At 36.7% G+C, this 25,333-nt stretch overlaps 1 protein-coding gene across 26 annotated transcripts in view; it reads left to right on the forward strand.

Moving 5' to 3' along the window:
* Camk2d (calcium/calmodulin dependent protein kinase II delta) overlaps positions 1 to 20,039 on the forward strand; it is a 301,168-nt gene extending 281,129 nt beyond the window's left edge. For 23 of the 26 annotated variants that reach the window (XM_078021724.1, XM_078021731.1, XM_078021732.1 and 20 more), the window contains 5 exons: positions 7,913 to 7,988; positions 12,732 to 12,826; positions 14,805 to 15,033; positions 16,626 to 16,721; positions 17,915 to 20,039. In XM_078021724.1, the coding sequence (XP_077877850.1) occupies positions 7,913 to 7,988; positions 12,732 to 12,826; positions 14,805 to 15,033; positions 16,626 to 16,692 (467 nt within the window). In that variant the 3' untranslated portion in view covers positions 16,693 to 16,721; positions 17,915 to 20,039. Of the gene's footprint in view, positions 1 to 7,912; positions 7,989 to 12,731; positions 12,827 to 14,804; positions 15,038 to 16,625; positions 16,722 to 17,914 lie in introns of those variants that run through there. The other 3 variants (XM_078021750.1, XM_078021743.1, XM_078021735.1) reach the window with 2 other exon arrangements.
* The last annotated feature ends 5,294 nt before the right edge of the window (positions 20,040 to 25,333 follow it).

Raw genomic sequence — 25,333 nt, forward strand, 5'->3', positions numbered from 1 at the left:
GTCCAGCTGGAATAAACACTCTTTTATTTGTTCTTTTTAGATATACATGACAGTAGAATATATTTTGACATATTATGCATACATGAAGTATAACTTCACATTCTGTGGTTGTAAATGATGCAGATTTACACATATATGAACATAGAAAAGTTATGTCTGATTCATTCTACTGTCTTTCCCATTCCCAGCCCCCTTCCCTTCCCATCATCCCCCTTTATCTAACCCAATGAACTTCTGTTCTCCCCCACCCCTTATTGTGTATTAGCATCCACATATCAGAGTGAACTTGAATAAATAATCTTTAGGCACAGTTCACTAAAAGATTTCAACAGGGAGCACTCTGTCAACATCTTAGTCAAAATCAGTTTGCAAGTATAAATTCTGTTTATTTCCTCGTCCAAGTTTCACAGTAGGCAATTAGATTCCTGAATAGGGTTTATCATTAAGTCCTTTCATCTCAACAAACTAATTCATCCAAATCTAAATAAACACAAAATTCAAGCTGAACTAACTAGAATGTTTCATTGCACTCAACGATCCTAAAAAGACAATAAGTTTAAACATTGATGCAAAATTCCTAATTTATCTTACTACTAGCTATTTGTGGATTATCTGAAATATGACAGGCTCGTATATTGTGGTCATTCTGCCGACTCTGAAGTCTTCAAGATCCATGAGTCTTTCCAGTTAATGGAGTGACATCCAGACTGCTAGGACACATGATCATCATCTACTTATTTGTCATTTACCTGATATTTAAAAATATACGCTGTACTTATATGTATTGCCTACCATGTATTTACTTATTCATATGCATGTACATTTATAGATATTGATTACTACTTGGCATTCAGGGTACAAAATGGTCAAGTCCTGCTCAGACATATGTGAACGTGCCATGATAATGCAGTAAGGTCACAGTAAGATAAAATAGCTTAGTCTGGAGCCATCGGGGAGAGCAACAAAGGAGTCATATATGAGCAGCGAATGGGAGACTTCCAGGCAGAAGAATCAGTGGGAAAAAAGAGAGTAATCAGTCAAGACTAGTTAAAAAAGCATGACATCCCTAGTTATGGTAGAAAATAGGTTATGTGGGAGCCCCATGGGACAGATAGTTTCCAGGTGATGAAGCTGGAAAAATAGAGGAGGAGAATCTTGAAAACAAACAAAAAAGTTTGAGCTTTGGCTTCTAGATCAAATGGAGAAGCTTCCCTGAAAACCTCAGAGGGGTATAATTGTGTGACAATCAGGGGTAGGACAAGGGCTAGGGAAGGTAGCTCAGTAGGAGGGCACCTGTCTAGCATGTGGGAAGTCCTGGATTCAGTCATTTCTGTACTGGGTGGGGCGGGGGTGGGTAGGATAGGCTGATCAGAGCAGTGACATGGGGCCTAGAGAGGAAGAAATGTCTCTGAGAAAGATGTGGAAAAAAGAACAGGAGTTAGTGACAAACTGTATATGGACCTGAAAAGAAAGAGGCACTGACGTTCTGGTTTGGTCGACTGAGTAGACCATGATGCCACTGTCCATGATGAGAAATAGAAGTAGCAGGTTTTGTGAGGAGGATAAACTGGGTCCGAAACGCCAGGCCAACTAGAGATGTTTAGAATTTAGTTAGAAACATGAACATAGAGCCTAAAAAGATTTACAGTCTCAGTGATAGACATTTGGCAATCTCAGCATGCGGTCAGAGCCAGAGGAGTAAATGAGATTGCCAAGGGCAAGCAAGTGAAATAGTGAGGAGGCTGAGAATGTACCCTGGGAAACATCCTCGTAAGTGCCAAAGAAAAATAATGACTCATGGATGATTGCATACAGGAACAAAGGAAAGCAGTAAAGTCCAGAAGAAACCCAGGGTTTGGAGCTGGGAGATTGGTAAATTGTAGTTCCATTAGCTAAAACAAGAAAGACAAAAATTTTGAGAAAGGAGTTTGGTGATCAATTTTAGACAAGTGAAAAAAATTATTTTCTTACCATGATAAGTTGTGTTACATTATACCTAAACTATTTTCAAAGTTTTATATCTTATTTATTTATTTATCTGTGTATTTCTTTTTGGTGCAGAGAAGATTGAACTCAAAGCCTTATGTAAGATAAACATGCACTCTATCACTGTTTTACACCCGCTTTTATATTTTCAAGGTCTATCTGACCATCGTCAAATACCCGTAGTATGGAGTATTGGAAAGGCCATGAGACTAGGAATTAGAAACCAGTTGAGATTTTTTCTGGACTCACTATTCATTTAAATATTTGCTGAACATTTTTCCTATGCCACATACTATATTAGATGCTGGTGTTGCTGTGGTGTAATAATTGCCCCCTACAAAATAATAGAGAAAACTAATTAATGAAATATACACAACAAACCCATGATGACAAGTGTACTAGTGCTTTTAAAAAGCAAATATAGGATATGTGTGAATTTGTAACAACCTAGAACCTGACCTATCATGTGGGTCAGTGAAGGTTTTTTTTTTTTGAGGAAATAATAATTGAGTTGAGAACTGATATGAAAAATAAGTAAATAAAAAGCAAGAGATGGTACAGCATATATGAAGAGCTGTAGGAGGAAGCATGGCTATTTCAAAGTGCTAAAAGAAGGCAGCATGGGTCCAACAGAGAGAATAAAGTCAAACAGTATTTGAATGGGTCTAGTGATATGAACAAGGTCTAGATATTGGAAGGTTTTATTATGTGTCTTTAGACACTTATACCAAAAATGATGATAAGTCTTGAAAAAAAAAACCATATGTGGATTATCAGAAGAGACATGCTTTAAAAAGAACAAAAAGCTTTGACTGCAGAGAACAGAATGATGAAGAGAAGTGGTGATAGAAGCATCTTGTAGGAAGGCCATTAACAGAGCCTGTACAGAAATGAGGGGCCCTTGTACTAGAAATGGTGGTGGAGGAGAGAAGAAGACTGATGTCTAAGACATTTAAAAGGCAAAAGCAATGGAACCTGACGGATTGAATAGGAGTGGTTAGGAGGGGGGTTCCAAGATGATTCTCCGGCATCTTTCTTGCCCATGCATCTAAATGTATAATGTTGCCATTCACTCCAATGGAGGTCCATGGAGGTACAAGGTTTTTGGTTGTGAGAGTTGATAAGATTAAATGAGATATGTTAATTTTGAGGTATATTTGAGATACCCAATAGAGATTGCAAAATAGGCCTTAACACACAGATCTGGAGGAGAGATCTAGGAAGGAAACCACAACTGGGAGTCACTGGGAATGTTAAATTTTAAAAATAGGCCTTTGGCTATTATCTGTCTAATCCTGATTTCTAGGAAGTCAAATGAACATTTCATTTCACCTTGGTGACATGGAACTTCAGCATGATTCCATTCTGACTTTCAGCTTGGTCTATTGGGACCCATTATAGGAACTTAGTCCCAAACAGCAAAACAAAACAGACAACAAGGTAAAATTAAATGTTCATCTGACCTTCCTAGAAATCAGGATTAGAGAGATAATTGCTAAATTTCCTATAAAGTCCAGTTTCACTTGGTATGACAACGAGATTCTCTCTGCTTTAATCCTTACTAAAGAAGGTGACCTGAAGTAACCTGACGCTAACCAATCAGTTATTTCTCAGTTCTTCTCCTTGTCCCCACATTACAAGGAAAATAACTTCTAAATGACCCATCCAGTTTTTGTTTCTGCTTTGCTCTGTCCCTTTTTATCTATTAAAACCAACCACCTCTGCTAGACTCACTGGAACCCTTTTTCTGTTTTATGGAATGAAGTGCTACCTGGTTCTAGAAAATATAACCAATTCAGATCTTTAAATTGTTGTAATTTGGTCTTTTGACAAAATGTACATAGAAGTTTAAGACATTGATGTTGATAGGACCCCCAAGAATACAGTGTAAGTTGACCAGAGGGCCTCAAATTGAATTTTTAAAAGAAATTGAGCCAGTAAGATAGCACAGGCCTCTAATCCCTGCTAATTGGGAGGCTAAAGTTTGAGGATCACAAGTTTAAGACCAGCCTTGACAATTTAACCAGATCTCAAAATAAAAACAATTGAAAGAAAGAAAGAAAGAGAGAGAGAGAGAGAGAGAGAGAGAGAGAGAGAGAGAGAGAGAGAGGGAAAGGGAAAGGGAAAGGGAAAGGGAAAGGGAAAGGGAAAGGGAAAAGGGAAGGGAAGGAAAAAAATTGAAACATGTAAAGTCCGAGTAAAGATAACTTGGCAAATGAGAGTAAGAATGGTAAGTGGAGAAGGGCTGGGAATATAGCTCAGTGGTGAGCTTTGAGCCCAGCACAGTGGGGGATGAAATAAGCAGGAAAGTCAAGTGCAAGGAGAAGTTCTAAAAGGAAGAGACATCAACGTTTCAAGCCCTTTGGCAGTTCCCATGACTACTGTCCTTTCTGTCAAATCTGATGTTTGAAGAAATCTTGAAATCTATAAATAGGGGCTGATAATGAAGCTTACAATAAAGCCCTAGGTTGTGTCCCCAGTTCTCCACCTCAAAAAGAAGGAAAGAAAGAGAGAGAGAGAGAGAGAGAGAGAGAGAGAGAGAGAGAGAGAGAGAGAGAGAGGAAGGAAGAAAGAAAGAAAGAAATCTCTAAGTGATTTATTACAAAATTAGTCTCAGTTGTAGGTTTGTCTGTTTTTATTTTTATTTTTCAATGCCTGGGATCATTCACATCCATATCTTACTGTCAGTCCTTCTTTGAACAGTTAAAAAAAGCTGCCAAAATATGAAGTTACGTGGGAGAATCTACCCACTTTGTTTGTATGTTTGCATGGACAATAACTGCACTCAGAATCTGGAAACTCTTTTCCCCTTGCTTTTCTCTCCTCCTTTTCCCCAACTGCAAGACCCCAGAAATGACTTTGGGACCTGTGGATATGAGCCTGAGCACCTCAATTCTAGAAATAAAACAACCGGGTAATCATCTCCCTGGGTTAAATGGCCAGCTGTGGGGTGGAGGAAGCACCTGACATTCAGGAATGCCTTAATGGTGTACTCTTCCCTCATCTTGGGGCGAGTAGGGACACATCCCAAGCTCTTCCCACTTTGACTTCTGCAGTGGGCATTACTCATCTTCAGGAAAAGGGAAGGTCAGAGGAGAGTGGACACTCCCCCACAGAGCAGAGCTAGCCATGCACCTGGCCCAGTGACTGTCCCTCTGCCTCCCTGCTGATGTGAGGAAAGCTAGCTAGCAGGACCGCTCCCTCTTCCTCCAGGCCAGACGCTGGGCTTGTAGCAACAGTTCCAACCACAAGCTGACTACTATATACAAATGATTCATTTCCAGCCTTCTGCTTTCCTTTAAAGACTCAGCTGTCATGTGCCGCCTGTGACTCACTGAAGCTCCTTTGCCCCAGGGAAATAAGCACTCTAAAGATTCCTGAGTCCCAGGCCCCTCCTAAGTCAAGAGAGTCACGTTGCTCTTGTGGTGATACAGCACAGAAACATTCAGGCTAATTCCTATTTGCTGTTCTGCCAGCCAAAGCACCATTGTTTCTGAGCATAAGAACTAGGAGAGAAGACAATGTATGTTGCTTTCAATATGCAGGACAAGGCTGAGGCCCCGTTGTGGCATGCAGAAGTTGGAGAGCAAATGAGTGTTTGCACTATGGTTCAGAGAGTGAGAGATGGCTGATATATCCGATTCCATAGTGTGCTTGCAAGGGAACACGGAGACTTTCAGAAATTTTAGGAAGTGCTCCTGAGCTTTTCACACTCAGTACTGAGTCTCACCCAATGAAAGTCCACAGATGACATAATCATCATATGTTTATATTTTCTCTCCCTCCCTCTTTCCCTCTTTATTTTATTTTATTTTTGTTGGTTATAAAAGACTGACATTGTTTTCAAGTCAGCCATATCATAGTTTAAAAAATCTGTTAGTTTCCAATGAGGCTTTCCTATAAGGAAGATGCTTCGGTTACGGTTACCACATTTTAGAACCTAGTTTTCTGAACTCCTCCTTATGGATGTCCTTTATATTTCAGAAGTAGGTCAGCTGTTGTGAGCCTTTGCCAGAGCGTCATACTGTTGAGGCCACGGACAGATGAATCACCTATTGCCTAACTAAACTGAGCTAGAATGTGTCACTGGCAGCACCCTTATTTCAGGTTTATCTCAGGCTACTACTTCTGTTACTTTGTTTTGAGGATAGATATATTATTGATATTCACCAAATGAACAAAGGCATTGAATGGTTTTGATGTGTGAAGGAGCTAACAAAGACTGTTATTTTATATTCATGAAAGGAAATTAGGCAATTCTAACCTATACGGTGTTATTTTAATATTGTAGACCTTTACATTGTTAGCAACCATTTTATGGACAAATATAATGATCATGTTTATTTGTTATGAGGTAGTTTCATTTAGTGGAGTTAAATTAGATTTATAGAATATTTATTTTTAAATATGGAAAGTTATCACTGTGATAATCTGGAGTTTAAAAGTTAATCCAAACTTTTAAGTTTGCAATTAAAACCTGAAGATCAGATTCAGAAAAAAATTCAAACTGGTTCTTTTAATGAATAAAGGACTAAAACCAAGGGTCAGTTTTTCTATGATGAATAGCCGTTTCACTGACTCATTAAGATAGATTGGAGATGACTTTCTGTGACTCCCCACCCCTAGACTATTTTTAGTACCGTTAGGGGAGAATCACAATATTCTTTAAAGAAAATCCAATCAAATTTAAATTTTTAAATGTAAGTAAAAGGACAGTGTTTTGAAATCAAGAAAAGTTTATCCTTAGTTTGAATTGACCAAATTCACAAACTTATTAAACATCTATTTTATTAAAGACATTGGACAAAGCTTTTCAGGGGATTCTAAGAAATGACCAAAGCTTTGTTTTTAGGAAACGTTTAACTAAAAAGACAGGTTATACTATACAAAGCTTAATACCAACTTAAAACAAGTAATAATGTGGTTTAACTAAAATGATTTTGTCATATACATAATTGCCAAATGAATGATACAGGAACTATAGGCATCCAAAAAAGCAGGGAAGAACACTTAAGTCTATGTAATTAGAAAAGAATTATGAGCCAAACTAACTATTAGTAGTTTTACCAATTGTGAATTTGAAATAGAAACAAATCATGTTTGGTGTTGGTTTGGTAGCTGTACAGAGGGACTTCTATCCTCTCATCTGCCTGCATTTATGTTACTTCAATTTACAAAATACCATTTATCTAAATATCACGACGGCCAATCACAGTGTTGCCTCTTTTGTAAGATTGGTTGAGCTAAACAGAAGATGCAAATAATTACATAAAATTCAACGAGTCAATGCAAGATATATTTAGTATGAAGATAGACATATGTTCTTAGAGTTGTTTTTTTTTTAAGATTAATATCATTTTTCTTTCTTTCTTTCTTTTTTCAATTGGAATGAACCCAGGGGCAGTGGGTTACCACTGAGCTGCTGACCTTGCACTTGTGATTCTCCTGCCTCAGCCTTCTAAGTTTATACACCTAGGCCCAGCTCTACTATTAACTTTTTAAATGACATTATTGTTCATGATGAGTAGGAAAATAATCACAAATTCACTGAAATTGAAAAAGGTAGTAAAACTTAATTTGACCTTCCAGATAGCTATTATTTTCTAATAAAGGGAATGTAGTTGTGTGCCCCAAAGGTGAATGTGCCCAGGAATCATCTGAGAGTCCTGTTAAAAAGCAGACTCTGAATCTGTAGGTCTGGAGACCTGAGAATCTGTGTTTCTAACAGTTCCCAGAAGAGGTAGGAGCTGCTAGTCTGTGCACTTCAAGCAGCAAGACTGGAGAAAGGAACATTCATGCTGTCCTCCCTGAAGGGTGTATCACACGTGATAATGCTATTTAAGGGAAATAGCAATAATTAGAGTAACATTTTGTATGGTTTTTGTCCTTTGTTCTCACCCATTGCTATATATGTCTTTGCCTTTAGCACGAAAGCAAGAGATTATCAAGGTCACTGAACAACTGATTGAAGCCATCAATAATGGGGACTTCGAAGCTTACACGTGAGTAGAGGCACATTTATTTTGCTTTCATACATATGGAAAATGTGCTTTCAGTGTGATTGCTTTAACATATCTGCACTCATATATATTTCATCCCAGATTTAATATGGCATCAACAATTTTATTTCTTATAAATGATGAAGGGCCCTCAAGAGAAAAATAAATGTATTTAGGATTTCAGAGAGAGATGACAAAACTTCCAAGGACTGGAGATTTCTTTGCAAATGCACAGATGTGTAATCATAAATGTATGAGTGAAGGGCATGCAGGCAGAGCAGTCCATCTGGGCACAAACACAAAAAACAGGAAAGCACAGAAAAGGTGCATTTGGGGTTAAGAAATCATTTTTCTTGCAGTTCTGCAAGGGGGCAGAGACAAAGAGATTAAATGGTTACATCAGGCAGCTCAGCTTTCTCAACCTGCATTTCTTCCATGTGTTTCTCTTAAAAGAAATTTTACTTGAAGAAAAGATTCTAATGCTTTATTTAAAGTTTCTAAATAAGTGGTTTGTAGGTTATATGAAGGAAATCAGTTTAAGTACAAATAATGCATTCCATTTAAATGGGGCATGAAGGTTTATTGCACAATGTATGTGAGTTCATAAGTTAGCTATTTGGAATAAAAATCTGTCTAAGCCTCCTCCTTACTCAATACAGCAAAGTGAGTTTTCACTTGAGTCAAAGAGTTAAATGCAAAAAATGTGATTGACTCTGATCTCTGGTTATAAAAATCTTTGCAAGCTTTTAATGAGGAAATAATCATAAATGAGAAGATAAACTTTTTAGTTTATTTAGTTAATTTATATATGTTAAAGAATCACAAAGAATTCTGAGACAAACAATAAAATAAGAAAAATATAATAATAATGTTTTATAAAAATAATGTTTTATATTGTGTGAATGAAATTGAGAAGCAGCAAAAATAATAGATAAAGAACAAGAACAGACTATCGACACAAGAGGAAATACAAATGAAAAGTAAACTAACAAAAGCATGTTCATGTCCGCTAAATAAGAATGTGCAAACCTAATTGCAAAAGCATTTTCTGATTATCAGATCAGTAGGTATTCAGTCTCTCCTTACACCAGATAAGCACAAATATTGCAGGATGACAGTGACTTTCCTACACCATAGAATGGAACATAATTGGTTGCAAACATTCAGGCTGGTTGAATTAGCGGTGGAGGGCATTAGTTGTTATATACTAGAAAGTTTTCATAAAGGTTCACTTTAATCCTATAGTCCTACTTATAAGAATTTAACATGACATGGATTTAGGTTCTGGGAATTGAACCCAGGGCATTTTACTACTGAGCTATATTTCCAGCCTTTTTAATTTTTTATTTTGAGACAGATTTTCACTAAATCTCTTAAGGTTTTCCTAAATTGCTGAGGCTGGCCTTGAACTTGTAATCCTCCTGCTTCAGCCTCCTGAGTTGTTGGAATTACAGGCATGTGCTTCCGCACCCAGCTTTTTTACATGAATTTTGAATCTAAAACATGGTAAAAGATTTATAAACACAGGTATATATTGAAGCATATTCATAATATTGAAAATTTGGGACAACATAAAAGTATAACATTATGGTAACCATTACATAATCTTGAGTGCCATTAGTCCAATGGATGTTTATGTTTATGTAGAGTTTCTAGTGGCCTGGCAAAATACTTTCGATGTTTTTGCTGAAAAGAAAAGTAGGATATAAAGGTGTATGTACATAATTATTCACACATAAGAAAAAGCATTGAAAGTACAATGAAATATGTCAAATTACTCTTGTAAAAGAAAAATAAAGGGGCTGGAGTTGTGGCTCAGTGGTGAAATGCTTGCCTAGCATATGCAAGGCTTGGGTTCATCCTCAACACTACATAAAAATAAATAAATAAAATAAAGGTATTTTGTTCAACTACAACTAAAAAATAAATATTTTTTAAAAAAGAAAAAGAAAGAGGTTGTCTCTGAGAAATGAAATTATGGGTAGATCTTTTTTCTGCTTCCTTTTTATTCTTTCCAAATTTCCAAAGGCAAGTATTGCCTTTTTTTCATTAGTGACAAATAGCTGTGTTATCTTTCCTTACTGTAACAAAATACCTGAGATAGTCCACTTAAAAAGAGGAAAACTTCATTTTGGCTCATGCTTTCAGAGGTTTCAGTCCATGATCCATTGGTCATGGGGCACAAGCCCCTATTGTTTGGGGCTCATAGTAATACGGTATATCATGGCAAAAGCACATTTATCTTGTGGTGGCTGGGAAGCAAAAGTGAGGAAGAAGCAGTGCTGGAGTCTTAATATATTCTTCAAGACCACACCTCTAGTAGCCTAACTTCCTTCCACTAGGCCCCACCTCCTAAAGGTTCTACCACATTCCAGGAGTACCCTGGGATTGGAACTAAGCCTCAACACATGGGACTAGGGGAGACATTATATATTATAGCACTAGGCAATTATAAAATATGGAAGAGAGCAAATGTAAGAACTAAATTAAATCAGGTGCTGATTCTTATAAATTAAATGTTTGTGTGTATACAAACACATGTGTATACATTTATATATATATAAATATATATAAAAATTTATATATATATAAATCTCCGATTCTTTAACAAGACCAAATAAAATATATATACTTGGAATAAAAGAAACAGTTTTTTTTTTAAAATGGAGTTTAGAAGAACACTTTTTGTCATCAGACACAGTTATTAAACAATTGTTTTTAACTCTCTGCCTTAGAACCTTTTCTTCTATTTTATTTTTTTTTGCTATTTAACCTTGTTAGACTCATCTGATTCTCCAAAAAATAATCATATTATTTTTAAAAATAACAACAATGAAAAAAAACATTTTAGTAATAGCATTCCCATGAGGAATGGTTTTTTAAAAATGTGCTTTGTCATTGTTTTTTATTCAGACACAGAGGATAATTGTAGCCAGGCAAAAGTAGAGTATTATCCGTATTCTCAGACCCTTTAAAGTGGGGTATTAAAAGTAACACAATGCCTAGGGATCACATTGGTTCACTAATTCCTTTGCTCATAGAGGCTTTGGGTCCCATTTTGTACTTTTAGGCCTAGAGATAATCTAAGAGCACTTCCATTTGGTAGATTTTGGATATATTGCTAAAGCTCTGTCAACTGGTCCATAGAACACCTGCTCATAACACGTACACACATCAAATGGCAGCTTTGTGAATCTTTTTTAAATGCAGAAGAGATAGATGATTGACTGATTGTTTGATAGATGAGTGAAGAGAGAAAAAATAGATTAACAGATTTACAACTATATTAACTCTTTTGAAGGTTGTGTAAAAATATTCATCAAGATATAGTGATTCCCAGATGATCTTAGAAATGATGTCAAGTAGTAAGAATTTTGGTTCACTGATATTGACAACCCAAACTCCTATTTATAGAGGGAAATAATAGCTTCTGGCAGAATAGATTCCTGTTACCATAGGAACACTATTCTTTTTTTTTTTTCTCCTCACATTTTTTATCGGTGCATAATAGCTGTTCATACTGATGGGACTTACATATTTCTACATGCACAGAATACACAATAAAACAACATAATTTGGCCAATTTCACTTCCCAGAATTTCCCCCAGGAACACTGTTGTTAATAGAAAGAGATTTTAAATATATGACGGGAGCTTAAAAGACACTTGCCCCACAGGCAACCTCAGACAGAATTTATAAACTCAGCATCGCATCGCCCCTGACCTTTTTGCGACTTTCCTTACAGCACAGGGTAATTGCTGTGATCTCCTACCTTGCCGCACATTCTATGAAGAGTACTGCACTTTGAAGAACCATAGTTTGACTTATAAAAATTGTTTTTCTATTGAATAGTTAAGAAATTTGGGTAGGGATGTAGCTCAGGGGTAGAGTACCAAAAAAAAAAAAAAAAAAAAGAAAAGAAAAAGAAAAAGAAAAAACTTAAAGAAATTTTGCTGGCCACAGTAGCACACACTTCTGCTACTCAGGAGGTTAAGGCAGGAGGATCTCAAGTTCAGGGCCAGCTTGGATAACTTAGCAAGACCTTGTCTCCAAATAAAATTTACAAAAATAAAAGAAGGTTTGAGGAGGTAGCTCAGTAGTACAGTACCCCTGGGCTTAACCCCCAGTTCTGGAAAAAAAAATAAATTTTAATGAAAAAATACAGAAGAAATCTATTATGTGTATTTTAACCTCCTATTTATTTTCTTTTGAAAGTAAACTTTAAACTTAAACTCAGTTAAGTCTTGAGGACATGCCAAGAAGCATAGGATGTGATACCTTTAAGTCAATTATGATATAGATTTTTCATGTGAATATAGAAGGTGTGATTCATCAAAATATTGTTCCAAAATATTTCATTTTAGAACCAAAGCTGCTTATATAGGGCTTGGTGTATGTCTTAGACTTGAACTATAAATATGGAAAACATTTAAAGAACAATAAGAGTTAGAACAAATGGATAATTCACTTTGGAAACAAAGAAGTAGACATTCTTAAAAGGAAACACTTATTTAAATCAGTTAATTAGTTTGCCCCAATTATAGCTCTCTACAAAGTTTCTCTTTGAACTTTATTCATCAGCCCACCCTACCAAGGTCTATGCTAGAAATTTTATATTTTTAGTGGCTTTCAGGGGCTCTCTTCTTCTCTGATTGATAACTAAGAATGTTTTACACAGAGAAGAACAAAACATATCAGCACATTTATCGATTGACTATTTTTATTATTTTTTTTTTTTTCCTACAGAAAAATCTGTGACCCGGGTCTTACTGCCTTTGAACCTGAAGCTTTGGGTAACTTAGTGGAAGGGATGGATTTTCACCGATTCTACTTTGAAAATGGTACATTTACTCCAAATTCAACAATGTGCTTTTTCCAACTTCTCTTCAAATTTCTCCCAAATTTGCAAACTCTTTGTCTCTTTTCTGCAATAAGAAACGCTTTGTTCAGCATCATTTTACAAGCATTTTGTGTTTGAAACTGAAAATAATGTTTATATATATATTCACACTGTATATATACACATAAGGAGAGAGAGACAGACCGACAGACAAACTTAAAAGGTTTATTGTGTTTTGAAAAACATCTGCCTTTGGATAAAAGGCTTTGTGTGTGTGTGTACAGGTGAGGGTGTGTGTGGATGGGTGGGTAGGTGTATGATGGTTGTGGTGGTGGTGGCGGTGGGGGATACAACCAAGGGCAAGCCCTCTACCACTGAGCTACATCCCCAGCCTTGGATAAAAGATAATTTTGATGGAATGCACCCATTAAGTCCAAGGGAATGTATAATATAAACTGCATAATGTTATGAAGAAAAGTATTATTTCAAGGTTTTTGAAACTGTTTGTGTAAGAAAAAATTTAAAAACCACAGCACACAGAATGTTCTACAGAGAAGAATTCTGTGAAGCATATTTGGTGCTTATTTTCAAAATTTTAGTGGTCTCAGATAAAACAGACACGTTTCAGAGAAAATGACAGAAGTGTCTCCTATAGAAATCCCTCAGGCCATCAAAAAGTGAGTAAACCAGCAATTCCCTTATTCTTCTTTCCCTTACTCCTAATGATATTAGAAGTTATATTTTCATGATGCCTTCGGTGAACTCATTGTTTTTGCAGTGAGATCTTGTTGATTTAAAAAGAAATTGTAGTAATGATTAGGATAATTAAGCTCACTTTCAGTAATCATAAACATTGATAAAAATGCTGGCCTTGACGTGGATTTTTAGCATGTATTATGAATTGCTTTTACTTATATGCACCATGTATTTGCACACTAGGTGACAAATTCACCTGATCAAAGCTTTAGTAAATGTTCTCATATTCTCTAAGTTCTAGTGCTCTGATTGACAGCATATCATATTTCCTCTATCTGACTCTTAATCAACATCATCTCATCAGCAGTAAAAAGAATCCATTAACCCACTAATATCTTAACTTATTTCAGCGTGACACTGCCTTTTTTATGTGACTATAGTATTTTGAGTAATATACATAGTATTTTCTGAGAATGAGAAGCAAGTTTCAGTTCAAACTGTTCTAGTGATCAAAGAGAAATATCATCAATAAGTAATGTGTACTAAGTCCTCATGTCTCTTGGTAACTGAGTAGGTAGAATAGGTAGTTACTATTAAAACACTAGAGATGGGAGCCTCATGAGCACTACTTAGTCAAAAGAAAGATGGTTAAAACCTATTTGGCCAACACCAAATTGTAGATTTTCACTAAATAATCACAGATAGGTTATCATGAACTGGACTGCACTACATGGAGGAGTCACAGGATGAGATGCAGAAACAAATTCACGCTGTGACCAGCCTTTCTTGGAGACAGTGGTCTCTGGGCTTGATATTTGCTGTTTTCTTGTCTGTGTTCGTTACCAAAAACACACTCCACTGCAAGCTATCCTGTGAACTACCCCAGCAGGTCATTCATTGAGATGACAGCTGCTGCTCAGAGCACCTGCGCCTGGCCTTCTCCACTTCTGTTCCTATTATGTCTTCTGTTTCTAATCATTTCCCATTACAAATAAATACACTTTATAGCTTTTTCTCCCAATCAATCAAAATTTCTAAAATAGCATGCAAATGGTCTATAAAGGGTATCAAAGAAAAAACTGTTTCCCCTTTTGTTCTTTTCTCTTATCCTTTATACTTTAGACAGCACCCAGCATCAGATTAGTGCAAATAGCCAGATTAATTAATTAATTAAGGAGTTAATAAGTAGCATTTCATCTATTATTATCAACTGGAGTCATTACTGGTTTTGGTTCACTTTACATAGGCACTAATTGTTTTCTTATCATGTTGTTCTTTTTCAGCTTTGTCCAAAAGCAATAAACCAATCCACACTATTATCCTAAATCCTCATGTCCATCTGGTCGGGGACGATGCTGCCTGCATAGCATACATTAGGCTCACACAGTACATGGATGGCAGTGGAATGCCAAAGACAATGCAGTCAGAAGAGACCCGCGTGTGGCACCGCAGGGATGGAAAGTGGCAGAATGTTCATTTTCATCGCTCGGGGTCACCAACAGTACCCATCAAGTAAATATTTCCAGGCTGTCAGCTTCTTTGTTACTATACCTATGGTCATCTCCTCTACTTATTCCACTGTTAATAACATGGCACATGTTGTTTAATGCTAGTGGTTGATCACATTGGTGGAAATAAAGGCCTTCTTTGGAAGAGTCTACAATTCTCTGGGACAGTCAATCAGACAAGCCAATAAAACTTACCATAAAGCAGTACACCATAGTTTTTGACAGAAATTAGAAACTACACTGTCACTATCTACTGATTTATCGTATGGTTAAATCAGAAGGATTCATGTAATAAGGCAAAATATTTGTGACTTCATTTTCACAATTGGCCGAGGAAGGTGATGTATGTAGAAGGAAAGCGTAAAAGCAGAGTTTGTAAGATGGCCAGTGAACTATAAGAAGCTTCACTTCCTAGATTACCCCCTGGGGCTCATTGACTGACATTAGAAAACTTATAAATCAATTTTACCAAGCAAATATCAAGTATTGCAGTGCTTTCTCACCTCACTGCTCTACCTCAAATGTTGTATTTGGCTACCAGTCAATAATCCTACAAATATTTATTGCACATCTCTGAGGTGTTTCACCTGTGCCAGGTACAATGTGAGATAAAGGCCTTTGCCCCTCAAGGAACATACATTCTAGTTCAGAAAGTAACTAACTGCAATAAATAAAAATTACTTATTTTATAAATAAATAAAATTCTGTAATCAAGTATTCAACTGAAGAGTAAAGTAGAATGAGGAACCCAAAAAGCACACTGCTGCTAACACTTTGCATATAAAATAGAATCTTAGACAAGGGTTAAATGACAAGTGTTATTGGAAACGTAGAAACATAAAAAGAAAAATCAAAGGGAAGATAGTCCTAACTAAGGGAGCATCATGAAAAAAAAGTAATGTCAGGATTTGGGCGAATATGGTAGCCAGTTATGGGTGAGGAAGATTGGCTTCAACTGGTGTAAAGGACAGATGGAGGAAAAGAGTTTACATGGGCCAAGTAGGACAAGATGATCAAATAAGGGAGCTTAGATGGAAGAGATATTTATTTAGTCCACTGCTGATCTCTTTCCAAATTCTCTCCCCACATCACCTGTTGGTAGTTGAGGGTGTGGAATGGGAAGTCAAGTCCATACAAACAGCCATTCAACTCCAGAGAATCCATCATGATTTCTTACTTTGATGAATACCACAGTAGTTTTCAACGGCCTTCTCTAAAGTCTGGATAATTATAACATCACTGTTGGATTTAAAAAAAAAAAAAAAAAGCGGGGGGGGGGGGGAGGATCAACAAAGACAAAAAAAAAAAAATACCTTAAAAGCAATAGGTTGAAATTCCAAAAACGATAGTTATATCATCAAGAGAAAGGCACTAAAGGAATATGAAGATAATGAAGACAACCATTTTTGTGTTTGTGTGGTTTTTTTTACCCCAAAGAGGTACAACACAAATTGCCAGTTAACATAGAAGGGATTACATTCGTGTGGTAGCAGGGGCTGGGTTTTTCTGCAATTCCCTGAAGTGTTGATGGGATAGAGCCTATTTAAGAAAACTTCCTTTTACGCCAGGTGGCTTAAATGGGGCTTCTCTTAATAGGCCACCATGTATTCCAAATGGGAAAGAAAACTTCTCAGGAGGCACCTCTTTGTGGCAAAACATCTAAGGCCTGAAAACCATTCACATATGGGTCTTGTAAGTAGCATCCTGCTCTGGGATACTTTGCAATTGGAGCTAATCTCAGAAAGGCTGCATGGCTGTTTTTCTTTCCTGGAGGATATTTGTTCTGCATTTTATTCCATGAAACACATACAAGGTCTTTAAAAATCCATAGCAGTGTTGCATGAACTCTTATGTTTAACATCCACTTTAGAATATAACCCTTAATTTTAAAGATAATACATGCTGAGAAGGACCTTTTTCCTGCAGTTGTTGGATTGTGTTATTTTAGAATCCTGGAGTTCTCAGACCAACAGTCAGTTATGTTGGAGTCAATTCAGACAACTCTCAATTATCCAGACTAATTCTTATTCACCTTTAGAATCCTTTGGTGATTTACTATTTTCTAGAAGTTGCAATTGCTGTAAGCAGTTGGCTGAGGTTAATATGTAAATTAGTTTGCTGTGCCTGACTGAGCATGATGGTACTTGATCCTCCTAAGAACAGGCCACAAGTGGAAATCAAGCTGAAATTTAAAAGGTACAAAGTAAGGTATTCCACAGGATAATTGAAAGTTGGCCATAATTAAATTCATGCCTATGTTGTTGTTTTTAAAAATGTGTTTCTGACGCTTGGATTAGGATCCAGATAACTGTGGTGCTGTTGTTAATATTTTCCCCACTCGAAAACTGGACCTTATAAGAACTTTTAAGAAATAGTGCTCTCAGTGGTTGCTTTAAAGAATGAAATAAAAATAATCATATGGGGTTTTTTTTCCATTCTAGTGGCTATATTCCTTGTTAAATTCATTTCAAAGTTTAATTTCCCAAGGAGTCTTAGAATAATGAAAACCTAAGGAAGAACTTGAACTTCCAATCTCTTTCAACCAAACAATAATATTAATTTATTAAATTTGTCTAGTAAATATGAATACTCAAAATACATATTTATATTTAATAATTTGATGTCTATGACCCTGTCTCTATTTCTAGCTTAGCTTTGTGTGAAAAAAAAAACAGATAATACTGAGTCATTTTATATTCTTCCTGACTTTTTTTTTAATATTGTGTATTTTAATCTTATAACGATTTTAAGCAAATATCTCTTATATGCAGTATTTTTAATCTGATCTTTAACTAAATTATAAAATTGTGGCTTAGGCACATCTGTGGCAAAGCAATTTGATGAAGCAACGTAACTTATGTCTTCTTCCATTTTTCTCCTTTCAGCTAATTATCAACGTGCCACTTCTGCATTCTTTGTTCTCAAAGCACCGGATGGTAACCCTGGGCCGTCCTCTCCTCCTCTTCATGCATGTTTCCGAGTGCATGAAGTTGTGAAGGTCCTACATGTTATGCATACGTGATGCATCATCTATCATATATTCCTTCCTGTACATTGTTTACACTTCAACGATGGGGATGTTCCATGCAAACTGAAATTACTGTCGGCAACCAATAGAGGGAGGTCAGACAAAAAAAAAAAAATCCCAGGATATTCCAAGTACAACTATTCATCTAGTTTCTCTGTTTATGCCAAGATTTAATGTAACAGACTTAAAAAATTATTGTTCTCTGAATGACAGTTTGTAAGAGAAATGTAAATTTTTTAGAACTCTGTTTTGGCTTGTTTGTTTTTTTAAAAAGGCAAAAATATATATATCTATATCTATAAATATATATATACTTTCAGTTTCTGGGTGTGATCCTGGTTGAAATGGGTGATTTTTCACTGAAAGCTTTGCTGTTGAACAATTAAAGTGGGTTGATATGTGGGCAAAAAAAAAAAAATCACATATGCATGTAGAAGCAAGAATCAGTTGGTTAACTGCCATCTAAAGCCATGTTGTATTTAGTCAAAGTGTAAACTGGAAAAATTCACATCACGTATGAGTTTGATCATTTTAGAACATACACTGTTCTAGTGGATTTGCTGAATTGATTTTTGTTTTCCTTTCTCAAATCTGTCCTCTGTTTTCTTCATTTTATCCCATTTCTTTGTTACTTTTGTATGCTTCCTTTTTTATTATTCTTTTGTTCTTTCATTCTTTTTCCTTCTTTTCTCTGTGGATAGCAGTGTGTCAGAATACAAGTGAAATTTGCAGAACGATGGTAAAATAAAAACTGAGGTATTTTGGAGGGAGCTAAACCAGCACTTTTGGTCATCTTCTGGGCCCAGAGAACTTAAAAATAATTGAATAAAAATAAAGTTTAAATAAAGCTTAAGCTCTAGTTTGGACTTAAGTATCTCAACTATGTGGGAGGTATTGGAATTGTTGAAACTTAGACACCAAGTAAGTCCCTGTAAACTACAGTGCACCCTACTAATTGGGATGGATGCCAGGAAAATAGCAAGCTGAGAGTGGATTAGGTTTTTGTGTAAAAGCACTTGTTTTGTGCAAAAGCACTCGTTTCCACCTTGTGAAAGTGTAGGGCCCCTCCTGCCTCACCATTAGCTAGCGTTCTAAAGTTAGGGAGCTTAGAGATGTTTCCACTCTCATAAGCATTTTGAACTTGATCTTTGCAACTTGTGCTTTTTTAGCTTTTCTCTTGATTCAGAATATCATTCTCCCCCTCCAAGGAGTTAGGATTTTCCAGTTTAAAATAAAAAGCAAAGGGAAATGTCCTGGTTTTCTTTGTGCTTCTCATTTCTCCTTTGTTGATTCAATTCCTGTGAGGTTTTTTCTCTTCCCTGAAATACTTTCTAGTGCATGGAATCTCCATCAGCGTTATTTTAACCATAGTTACAGTCCTCAGAAGCCTATTTTTTAAAGCAGAAGGAAAAAAAAAAAAAACACAACCCTCCCTCTTTTCTCTCATTTCACCTTTCTGTGTTGATTACTAATAACCTTAGATATTGTTGCTAGTGGACGTATGATAGATGGGTTGAAGCTTTTCTGATAATTATTACACAATTTAAAACAACATATATTTAAAATAAATATATACATTAAATGTATTGAGCCATGTTAACCTGCCAATGAGATCTGTGAAAAAATAATGGCCTCATTTTTCCCTTTTTAATTTCTTTTACCTTTTTTGTGAAGCGGCTCTACGTGGCATACATGTATTTAAAAAAAAAAAAAAAAAGTAGGTGTAGATTGTTTGTTTTTTTACACTTTTAACTTAGCATGTGGTGTTGAAGTATTACCGTAGATCAAGTTTGTCTTCCGCACTAAGATGTGAGGAAATTGTGATTTGTTCTCTCCACCACAATTGAATTACACATTTATTATCTTCTATCATTTTGAAACACTGCAGTTTACCATGGGACACTGTATATATTTCTTGCCATAATGGTAAATGACTGATTGATATATTTAAGAGTTAATAAATTTGTGATTTCTGCTGACAATGTGTCCATCTTTCTTTCTTGAGGGACTGTCTTTATGCATGCGTGGTGTGGGCAGTGTCAAAGGCGGGCGTGTTCTACTATGGTATTCGTTTAGTACATCACACCTTGCACTCAGTGATAATGGCAAGTTAATTTTCTCTGTGCACAAAACAATGGTCTTTCCAGGGAAATTTTGCTGAGAAAATGGTGAACAGCTAAGGATCCTAAAAGCTTCTAGACCTGTGCCCTCTGATTCATCCTTTCACCCAGATGCTAAGAGATTCCTTTGCTCCCTCAAATCTGGCTAAAGACCACTGGCATCATCTCCAGTACACAGGCAAGCACCCCAGCCTCTGCTGCTTAGCACCTTGAACATGAGTAGACAGAAGAACTCAACTTATTTCTAATTGATGTTAGAAAAAACACCACAGGGCTGGGGATGTGGCTCAGGTGGTAGTGCGCTCGCCTGGCATGCGTGCGGCCCGGGTTCGATCCTCAGCACCACGTATAAACAGGGATGTTGTGTCCGCCAAAAACTAAAAAATAAATATCAAAAAATTCTCTCTCTCTCTCTCTCTCTCTCTCTCTCTCTCTCTCTCTCTCTCTCTCTCTCTCAAAAAAAAAAAAAAAAAGAAAGAAAGAAAATCACCACACACCACACACATATTTCTCTCACATCTATTTGTGTTTCTTACCTAGAATATTGTCCCCTGCGTGATAAACATGATTCTTCCTCATTCCTTAGAGATCTGTTGGGAGTGTCATCTCCTTCAGCAGATCTCCAGTAGCGCTCTGGGCTTGCTTTCTCTCTTTTACATAGCAGCTTGTGTTTACCGCTCCTGCTAACCACGTTGTTTCTAAAATATACTTTGATTTGTATCTCTTGTGCTGGAGTATAATGTCTGCATGGACAAGAACTGTGTATCACACTCCAGGGCAAGGAAGGAATGTTATTAATAGTCACTGAACTAAGGCCACACCACAATGGAACCCCAGAACCACAATGGAACTCTTATCAGATAGGCCTAGATTTAATGTTGGACTCTTGTCTCGACTGTCTTGATACTCTGAGCAATTGTTTCCCTCCGAAGAAACTTTTATTTCCATATTCATAAAATGAATATACTACTAATTTGATAAACACACTAACTTAATAAGGATATTCTGAGCATTAGAAAGAATGGGTACAGGGTACCTAGAATGCAATGTGGTAGGAATTAAATGGTAGCAGTTTATAACTGTTCTGATGACTAATATGACTATTCCTACTGTTATTGTTATCCCCTACTCAGGAGGAGTCACGTCTCTTGCTTTGCTGTGGGCTACTCTTTTATTTAAGTGTACAGCTATTTGGTAATCATATAGTCATATTCAAATGTCTCTGCAGGAAGATGAGAGAGAACAAGGTAACCACCCAGCTGAAGGCAAAAAGATGAAATGGAGAAAATCAATATATTCTAGGAAAGCATTTGAGGAATTTTAAGTTACTGAAATTTGGTATATGTAAATAAAAGAATTATATATAATGTAAGGGGTGAACTTAGAAGATACAAATTTTGAATGATTTCATTAAATAAAATTCTACTACTTCAATGAACAGTTCATGTTTTTATGGTCCCCTTTTTCATATGGTAAAAAGTGAGAGTATTTAGAAAGATTGTCATGAAGATCAGTGTAGCTGGCCGTGTGTCCATGACCTGAACAGTAAGCCGTCCTAATCCACCATGGCCTGGAACAATAGCACCAAGTATTTACAGAATTCCTGGTTTTTACTCAGACAAGACTAGTCCTCCAAAGTGAGCAAGAATATTTTATTCTCTGCAGACCAAGAAGGAGAAATTGATAAGAGATTAGCATAATTTTACACCAAGAAAAGTTGCATTTTAAGGGCTTCTGCTGCTTTAGAACAAAAGTCAAAAATTTTTGATTTGTCAGTAAAAAAGTTTCTTTATATTTAAAAAAAAAATGAGCTGTCATTGGGTGTAGTAGCGCACACCTGTAATCCCAGCTATTCAAGAGGCTGAGATAGGAGGAGGATTGCGTGTTTGAGGCCGATCTACGTAATTTAGCAAGACCCTGTCTCAAAATAAAAAAATGAAAAGGGCTGAAGATATGGACCATTAGTAAAGCACCTCTGGGTTTAATGCCCAGGACCACAAAAATAAATATATAATATATAAATACATAAATAATTAAGTACAAGTTGTCAACATTTTTAAATTGGATTTTTTTAATATTTATTTTTTAGTTGTAGTTGGACACAATACCTTTATTTTATTTATTTTTATGTGGTGCCGAGGATCGAACCCAGGGCCTCACACATGCCAGGCGAGTGTCCTACCGCTGAGCCACAACGCCAGCCCCTCAATTGGATACTTTACATAAGCCATGATTTCTGGCTTAATTTGAAAAGCTACAATACTACCGCACACTCCCAGAGCTCACTACAGCAATAGCCAGAAAATCTGACACCTCTTTTAGGAGTAGCAGATACTCACTTACTGCCCCCTCAACACACACACACACACACACACACAAGAAAAAGAAAACCTGCCATCTTCTTTTTAAGTCTCTGCATCTAAAATACCTGGGATTGTTTTGACTTTATTTTATCCAGAAAATTGAGGTCCACAAAAAATAGACCCAAAGCACAAATCAGAAATCTGAGATGCTATTTATTTTCTGTAATTACTATTAATTATTTATTACTGAGGTGATTATTTATTAAAGGAAGATTGGCTGCTATTTTACTATAAAATGAGTTTCTTTCGTCCTACTCGCCAAGTCTTGCCTAGCCAAGAACTGTTGGACAATTTTTATGGCTGGATTTATATTCTGGCACTCCAGAATAAATTGTGAAATATTTATACAAATCCTAGCAATCTTCTATCTGCAGCCAAGTGTTTAGAAAGTCTTCTGGGGATACATACAGGCCATTAGGTCTGACTCAACTGCCAGCACAGAGTCTGGGCTTAATCTCAGTTAGCTCTTTACAAGGCTATTAGGACCCCACTTCCTTTCTCCTTGGACTTTCTCCCTTGCTTGGAAATCCATAACCATGATTTTTATCCACTTGTCTGCCTGGGCCATGCTCATACTCCTATGGCTGCATACAACTGAAAGAAAGCACATAATCATGCTGACAGGTGGCTGTGTAAATTCATGGCCATAAGTCCTTAAGGCTTCCCAGAACTCATGTTGCCTTCTTCTACTCTCTACCAGCTATTTCAGACTTTATTTACTTTCCTTCTACCTCCAGCACTTCTGCCCCATCCTGACTCAGGGAAGGACCTTTCTTCCTACTTCTCTGCAAAAATATGAAGCAATCTACATCTCTTGTCTATACACCCTGCCCTCTTCCCTGTTCCTGTGGATAAATAAGTCATGCACCTGGCAGAGACCAACACCTCTGTGCACCAGTTCCCTGCCTCCTCCCTGCTGCTCACAGGTATGGCATTTCTCCCCAGCTCACCTCATCATTACAAGTCATTTCCTCTATCCTACCTACCCCCACCAATGCCCCATTTCTTTCCTGTATAGCCAGACTTACCTGTATTTGCTCTCTGCAGTTTCCTCCCATTCTCTCCTAAACCCATTCTAATTCCCCACTCCACAAAAAGTTTTCCTCAAAGACCCCAGTGACCAGCATGTTGTTAAATCGAAGGATCAATTTTTAGCCTTCACTCAACTTGATGGATCAGCAGCATTTGACCATAGTTCACTATCTCAGTCTTGAAACACATGCTGCTTTTGTCTTCTAGACAAGTCATTTGCCTGATGTTCCTTCCACCTTTCTAGGTGTTCCTTCCCAGTCTCTGTAGCTCGGTAGTCCTTTTTCTTCAACCTCCTTTGAAATTTTGGAACTCTTCTTTTTTCTATCTTCCCTCACTCCCAGGATAATTGCATCTAATCTCAATGACTTTAGTTATATTAGTGATTCTCAAACACATCTCCATCCTAAATCAGTCCCCTAAATTCCACACATCTAAACCCCACTGCCTATTTGAAATCTACACTCTAGATCTAACACGCATCTCAAATTTAACATGTCCAAAATTGAACTTCTGCTAATCTGTGCCCAACATGCCTCCCATGATAGTCCTCTCTGTATCTCAAGAATTGGCAATTTTTATTATTTTTTTGAATTTTGAGATAGGGGTTGACTAGGTTGCTGGCCTTGAAATTGTGATCCTCCTGCCTCAGCCTCCCAAGTTGCTACCATGTCCATCTTGATTTAATTCTTGAGTTTTCTTTTTCTATTTGAAATCCCATCACCTTCAAAATATAACCAGAAGGGGAGCACCTCTCCTCTGGGCCAAATCACCATCATATTTTCTGGAGTACCAGAATTTTCCCCTTACTGGTTTCTGCTTTAGTTTCTCTTCTATTCAAGGCAGCAGCCAAAACGTCTTGTTAAAATAGTAAGTCAAAGAATGTTACTTCTCTGCTCAAAACCATCCAGTGGTTTCCACTATTGCTCAAAATAAAAGCCAAAAGTAGGTCCTTTGGCCTGTGCAGCCCTGCCAGACATGCCTTCTCGTGGCCTTTCTTGTCCCACTCTCCTGTGAACATCCCAGGAATTCCTGTCTCTGGGTCTTTGCATTTTCAATTTACTGAGCCTGAAATACTCTTTGTCAGAGATCCAAGTAACCAGCCCTTCATCTTCTTATTCCTTTAAAAAATAAAGTCACCTTCTTGGGAAAGCTTTTGCTGATGATTGATCCTGAGATTTCAAACTCTCTCCCCAACTGGACATTTCATACTCTCTTGATTTTTTTTTCTCCTTAGCACTACTATTTAACATATTGCTTTCCTGATTTTACATTATCGATTCATTTTCTCTTCCAGTAAAATATATGTGAGGGCAGGAAATTTAGTCTCTTATTACTGATATGTTCCCAGTCCTTAGGAGTATCTGGAATATACAGGGTGTTTAATAAATATTTGTGGTTGAATGGCTAAATGAATTCACTGTTCTGCTTGGGAAAGCTGAAGATTCCAGCACATACATGAATTGCCTCAAAGTAATCTTAAGGTTGTAAATTGCTTATATTATAATGACTTGAAAAAAGGAATTAGGAAAAACAAAGAGAAACTATTGTGGCTGAAGAAAAAAAAAAAAACATTCGACACCGTGTTACAAACATAAAACTTTTTAAGGCTACAGAGAAGAGAAACCTAAGTCCCAATAGCTCAAATGATATGAAAAATACATTACTTCACAGAACAAGAAAGAGGTGAGTCAGGTCTAGGTATGCTGACTTCAATGATGCAATGATGTAAAAACAGACCCAAGTCCTTTCCTTTTTCAACTT

The sequence above is a fragment of the Ictidomys tridecemlineatus genome, chromosome 9 (genome assembly GCF_052094955.1).
Source record: "Ictidomys tridecemlineatus isolate mIctTri1 chromosome 9, mIctTri1.hap1, whole genome shotgun sequence".
Taxonomy (NCBI): Eukaryota; Metazoa; Chordata; class Mammalia; order Rodentia; family Sciuridae; genus Ictidomys; species Ictidomys tridecemlineatus.